This window comes from Balaenoptera borealis (assembly GCF_965194805.1).
Source record: "Balaenoptera borealis genome assembly, chromosome: 6".
Classification (NCBI taxonomy): domain Eukaryota; kingdom Metazoa; phylum Chordata; class Mammalia; order Artiodactyla; family Balaenopteridae; genus Balaenoptera; species Balaenoptera borealis.
The window spans coordinates 39,498,911-39,505,491 of NC_138863.1; the positions used below are offsets into that span (position 1 = coordinate 39,498,911).

At 37.3% G+C, this 6,581-nt stretch overlaps 1 protein-coding gene across 1 annotated transcript in view; it reads left to right on the forward strand.

The window, feature by feature from the left end:
• The window catches only part of DNAH7 (dynein axonemal heavy chain 7), a 246,606-nt gene that overhangs the window by 158,560 nt on the left and 81,465 nt on the right, over positions 1-6,581 (forward strand). The window contains exons 45-46 of the mRNA XM_082397280.1: positions 397-577; positions 3,006-3,191. Of these exons, the coding sequence (XP_082253406.1) occupies positions 397-577; positions 3,006-3,191 (367 nt within the window). The remainder of the gene's footprint in view (positions 1-396; positions 578-3,005; positions 3,192-6,581) is intronic.

Sequence of the window (6,581 nt, forward strand, 5' to 3'; positions counted from 1 at the left end):
GTAAATAAAATACCCTTCTTCTCATCATAATTAAGCCTTAATGAATTAGGCTAGTTTCCACAAACACTGTTCTATTTTACATGTATATGCTTATTCTCTTTTTCCAAAATCACCGAAATTGACATTGGTGACAGCTGAATATTTTATTTTGGGTAAAAAAATTACCTATTTGAAAACGTTATGTGTATTTGGTATCTATTTTAATAGTCATGTTTTATGTGCTGAGATCAGGTTTGACTGATTCTTAAATGAAATATAGAATATAGAAATCAGTATAGGTTATACATGAAGATGTGTTTTGAGTTATAGTAAGGATATTAGAAAAGTAAATTCAGTGATGGAAAGTACACTAGAATATTAAACATGTATTTAATTTTCCAATTTTACTTTTGGCAGAGTGGCAAAAATAGTAGCTCCCAAAAAGATAAAACTGGCTGCAGCTGAAGGGGAGCTTAAAATTGCCATGGATGGTCTCAGAAAGAAGCAGTCAGTGCTTCGGGAAGTTCAGGACAAGCTGACCAAGCTTCAGGACACACTCGAACTAAATAAACAAAAGAAGGCTGACTTGGAAAACCAGGTATAGGATAATACAGACAAATATGGGCAAATCCTCAATTATTCTAAATAAAAATGATGTTCATGCTGGCACAAACACAGCAATCCTGTTTTCTTCCTGGTCAGTGGTTGGCAAAGAGTGGACCACAGGCCAAGTCCACCACTGTCAGTTTTTGTATAACCCACAAGCTAATAATGGTTTTGACATTTTTAAATGATTACATATTAAATGATTTTATAAGTACCTATATAATATCCTCATTTTTGCCTCTTAGTCCACAGAGCCTAAAATATTTACCTTCTGGCTCTTTACCCCACAAAAAGAAAAAAATTGTCAATAATCTCTGTTGTAGATTACTAGAATATTGAGGTAGATTATTTAAATCACTCTTCATTATAAGTGAGAAAATGGAGAACCAAAATGTTAAGTGACTTAGGTTATATAAGAGTTAATAACTGATTTTCTTTGCTGTACACCTGAAACTAACACAACATTGTTAATTAACTATACTCCAATAAAAATTATTTAAAAAAAAAAAAAAGAGTTAATGGCAGAGCTGAGATTAGAACTCAATACCCAGAACCATAGTGTGTCCACTGAAAATGTTTTTAAGACTAAAATCATTGCTCTTAGATAGTGATACCATTTGCAAAAATTAATTGCTAGAGTCTGATTATGTTCCAGAAAAAAGTCAAAATATTTTATAACAGTCAACATTTATTGAGTGCTTATATGCAAGGCACTGTTGTTCTGAGAGCAATGTATATTATCTCACTGATTCTCACAAAAGCTTTCTGAGGGAGGTAATCTTTTTGAACCATTTTGTAATAACTAAAGCACAGAAAAGTTAAGCAACTTAACTTAAGCTGGTCAATGCAGCTTCTAAGCTAAGATCCAAACCCAGGCAATCTGACTCTAATAGCTATGCTCTTTCCCACTGTACTAGACTGCTTCTTTCTGTAGGATATGTGCACATATTTTATATTTGTGCAATATGTGACATTGTGCTAATCTTAAAAATGTGACCTATTATTAGGTATGGGTTCCAAGTGATCAGTTTTAGTTTAAATAATATAACTAAAAAATGGGTATGTGGTTGCTCACTGTAAACATTTTTCAACTGTGTTGTATGTTTGAAATAACTTTTCATAATAAAATGTTGGAAAATTATGGTAATGTAAATTGAATGCATGCATATATGTGTATTAAAAATCTACTTTTGGAAGAGAAATTTTGGCTAAAATATTTTTACTTGGTGGTTTCTGATGGCAACTTTATTATAGTCCAAGACCTGATTCAACATTTTAATACTGTTGAAAGAAGAATGGGTGAAGAAAGAAACTAGGAAGCACAAGATATTAAAGGAGGGAAAATTAAGAGAGAAAGGTTTTTATTTAGGAAGTATCAAAAATATTACCAATTATATACCTTCTGCTTTTTTTAAACCTATCTTTAGATAAACTGATACAGTATTTTATATCTTCTAATCTAAAAGCATTTATTTAATATAAATATTAATAGCATAAGAAAAAGTATAAGCCAAATTCTTATTCCAAAATAATCTAAATGTCTCTGCTTTTATCAATTATTTACTTCCTCTGTTCATGTAAATTATTTCATTTTGAACTTTAAGATAACCTTTACTTAATCTTGTCATCTTCTAAGATTAATGATGCTAAGTCACTTAAAATTAATCAAAATAATTCAGGTATTCTATTGGTATATTGCTATTGCATGGGTTGAAATAGCTTATCCCAAAGTTTGCCATATTCATAATTACCCTTCCTCTTTTTTAAAATAACATTGCTTAATTATGTATAATCAAACTTGGCTGACAGTCTTATGCACGAAGTAGGCTGTCAGCTATTGATTGATGTCCTAATTTAAGGTTAATTGCAAGTGCCTGAGTAGGTTGACACAATTTAACAACTTGAAAATTGTGCTTTGTAAGTAAGCATAAATTATTAAAACTTTTAAACATTTAACCTTTAAAATTATCATTAAATCAACCACAAGTTAAATGAGGGGAAAACGTTCATAGAATATTTAAAATAAAATGCATTTAGATTATTAAAATGGAGGGGAAACATCTATATTTGCAAGAGGATGTCCTTTATTACTTAATTAACTTTCAGTGTCTCATACTGTAGCTCATTTCCTTAAATAGAGCTATTCTTTGCATTATATGATAAATATCTGTTATGAATTTCACAGATTATATTAAAGTACACACTTTATTATGAAAAATATTCTAAAAGGTCATGGACTTGCCAGTCTTCATGGTTAGATATTGCACATTTTTCTTTTAGAGTGTTAAAAAAAATAAATTCCAGGCATAAGTTGGTAATGTAAAAATTTATCCCTGAGGGTAAAATCTTGCAGAAATTTAAATAATTTTTTAACTTATTCTACTTGTAGATGTTGATAAAAGTTTACTTTTATTTTTGAGGTTGACCTGTGTAGCAAAAAGCTAGAACGAGCTGAAAAGTTGATCGGAGGCCTTGGGGGTGAGAAAACTCGATGGAGCCAAACAGCTCTGGAGCTGGGGCAGCTGCACATCAACCTGACAGGGGACATCCTCATCTCCTCAGGGGTCGTCGCTTACCTCGGAGCCTTTACGTCTAACTATCGACAGGTAAGGAATACTCATCGACCTCCAGGGTCTCTTCCTGAGCCTCCCATTACAATCAACATTAATCTTGGGGTTTTTTGTTTGTTTGTTTGTTTGGATTTTTTGGTAAGTACAAGGGAGAAAAATGTTTTCAAGTGATTCCTAGTTGTGTATTTTAATTATTCAATAAATTAGCTTGGTAGCCAAAAAAATGCTATATCAAATACTCTTCTAATTGTTTTAGAATTGTTTTAGAAACAAAAAGATCTACTTTAGAACGTAATGTGAAATGGTAGGCTCTAATGATAAAATTTCAGTTCTTAAACAAGTATAAAGGTATCGGGATTTTTTGGGGGGGCTGGGGGGTGTTTAGTCAACTACTCTCTATGAATCTCAATAATAAATCATTTCCAAATGACTTCAGAAACTGAAACTTTATGGGAGGAAAAGATGAACCTACCTAAAACCCAATTGATAAGTGGCTTCTTTCCTAAGAAAATAAATACCAGGTTCCCTGCTTCGAATTCCCACCCCTTTGATGGATTCTGCCTCAGTCTTCTCCTCGACCCAACTCCTAACCCTACTTCTTCTCCCAGCTTTTTTGTTCCACTGTTCAGTTCTTTTCTCAATGAGACCCAGCACATTCTTCAGCTCTCTCTAGGAGTACAACCCAGGACATGGCCCTGTCAAAGCAGGAGGAGAGATTTAGAAAAATTAAAAGGAGAAGAAGGCAATGAAAATACAGAGAAGAGAAATTTGAAACATTTGGCAATAGCTTCTGGTGTCAACGGAGGAGAGAAAGAGTAAATGAAAACCCACTTCTGTGTGTGGCTTTATCAAGTTTTACAAAGCATTCGCTTTGCCCGTGGTCTCAGTTGAGCTTCGCTTGAATTCAGGGCTTTCGCTTAAGTAGGGTTGATTCTTGGTGGCCACTGTTTTGGTTTGCTTGTTTGCTTTTAACCAAACTAGTTTAAAATCCTCACATTGATCATGCTTCTATCTTTAGTCTTTTGGGTTCTGGTAGCCCTTGTCCTGGTGCATGACTTTCATATTCTTCTTAGCTTTCTGTCTTCATTTGTGTCTGAATGACTGTCTGCAGTTATGGCATTGACATCTTGTAGTTCAGATAATTAACATTTAACATGACACTATTTACCTAGTCATAGACTTGTTTGCTTGACATTTTCAGAGACTGAGGCTTATAAAGATTAAGAAAACTGCTCAGAACCACACAGCTGGTCAATGACAGAGCAGAAATGAGACTTGTTGTCACCTGAATCCTAATTTAGCCCTCTTTCTACTCTTCTATGTCAACTTGGAAGGAAGGAAGTAGTACCTGCAGAGCCGCCTACACTCCTCTGTTGGTTCCCAACATACCCCCCCGGGTGTCTGCACTGGCTCCTGTTGAGCATTACAGTACCATGCTGGAAGTCACCAGCCAGGGCCGCTCCTCCCAACCCAGCCCTCTCTGACGACTCCTTCCGAAGCACTGCATCTTGCTTGACTCCCCAGTCACCTGCTTCCACCAGAATGGGGGCTGCCAGTTAAACCACTACACAAATGCTTCAAGGAAGCATTGAGGCCAGAACTCTGAGACCTTGAAATTTATGGACAGAAGCAGAGCAACACTAAGCTAGACACAAGCTCCAAGCAAAGCTCATAGCTGCTTCTGTGAACTCATGTCCACTGTCCCCACCCCTGATTCAAGAGGACACCTCGTCCCGTCCCATCTAAGAAGGCTTGGAGGCAGTTTTATCCCTTCCTTGCTTTACTGTAGCAACCTAGGCTTTTACTTAACTCATCTCTAACGTCATTGTTCCTTCCTTTGAATTCATTCTCTGAATCCTGCTCTGTAATCATCTTTTATCTATTTCTCCTGGGTCAGGGCAGCTGGCAGTTTACGCCCCATCAAGTTTCCCATTCGATTCTAAGCACAAGGGTAATAGTGGCAACTTCAGTGCTCTGCCCAGATCCCCGCCTGGCTTCCTGTGCTTTCACATCCAACAACCAGCACCTGTGGCTTTTTTGGCAGACTTCCCTTGGGTTCTTAGAACTCACTTTGCGCAGTGCTTGGAGAGCTAAAATTGGCTGGGAATTTACTGCCCTCTGAGGCTGGCCTTAATGAAAGACTGACAGAGGTGAGAGCCTGAAGGTCTGTCTCCCTTCCTCTGGTTGGAACAAATGCAAGGAATAATTTACACCCCCTGTAGGATTAAGGTGTAACCACCTATGCAGAACTTTGGCTGATCCCTCACCTTTTATTGGCTTCTTCCTGGTCGTTATACTGCTTCTCCTAGTATCCCTTCCTTAATAAATCATTTCAGATAAATCTTCATGTCAGAGTCTGCTATTGGGAAACCCAAGTAAGACAAAAAGGCTTTAAAACAATCTTGGTTTTTTCCTAACGTCAAAGTCTCTGGATACCAAGAGCCTGCAGTAAGTAGCTAGATCCCCTCCCTCTAAGCTTGAGTCTGAGTAGTTGTCAATTATTCATCAACCCCTTTGTAGAGTTTCTGGCACTCCTCATAATAAAACGTAGAAAATTTCCATTCTCCTAGCATAACTGGGCCCACAGTATTCGATTGTAATGCTCATGCCTATCTCCAAAACAAAATCCTACAAAGCTGTAAGGACATACAAGCCCTGGAGTTGAATTAATCTGAACTTTCTAAGAGACCTTTTCCCTACCAATAATCAAAGTCAAAACTGCTTTGGTGGTGGTAGTTACTTTCACCAAGATGGCACCCTTAATGCTCAGTTTTCCATTTCCACCAACTATCTTACCACCTGATTACCAGCCAAGGTCCTTGGCTTGTATTTTGAGATGCTTGTTCAGAGGCCCTCATGTTCATTTCACTTATTCTCTGCTGCTACACCCTTACAGATGTATAATTGGCCACTTCAATTTCTAAGCCAGAGTTCATCTGTGATAACATACTACACCTGTCAACTATAGAGAGCATTCCACAGCAACTATGGCTTTCATTTTCCCTACTTCTTCCCCATATCACTGGCTACAATGCCCATACCAGCATCAAGCTGTATCTGAGAAAACCTTCAGACCTCCCCACGAAAGTCTTCAGGCCAACGAAAAATCAAAACATGCCCATAGGAACAGTGTGCTAGGAGCCAGAATCAAACTGGAAATGCTGCCTGCTCCTCTACCCTACATAGCCATGCCATCTGTCCTGGTGCCAACAACCAAACCAAGTAAAAACCAGATGATAGTCATTAAGTACTCATGAGCGTGCTGTCTTAACTCAGTTTTGAATCATGGTTAACAACTCTGAATTCCCTTCTGTGGGCAGTTTGCTAAGCCCTCACGCCAACCATTTCCCTTTTCAGGCTCTAATAGTCCTGGGTTACAATAGGCACATATCCAACTTCCAGAGGTCCCCATATACCGAACACCCA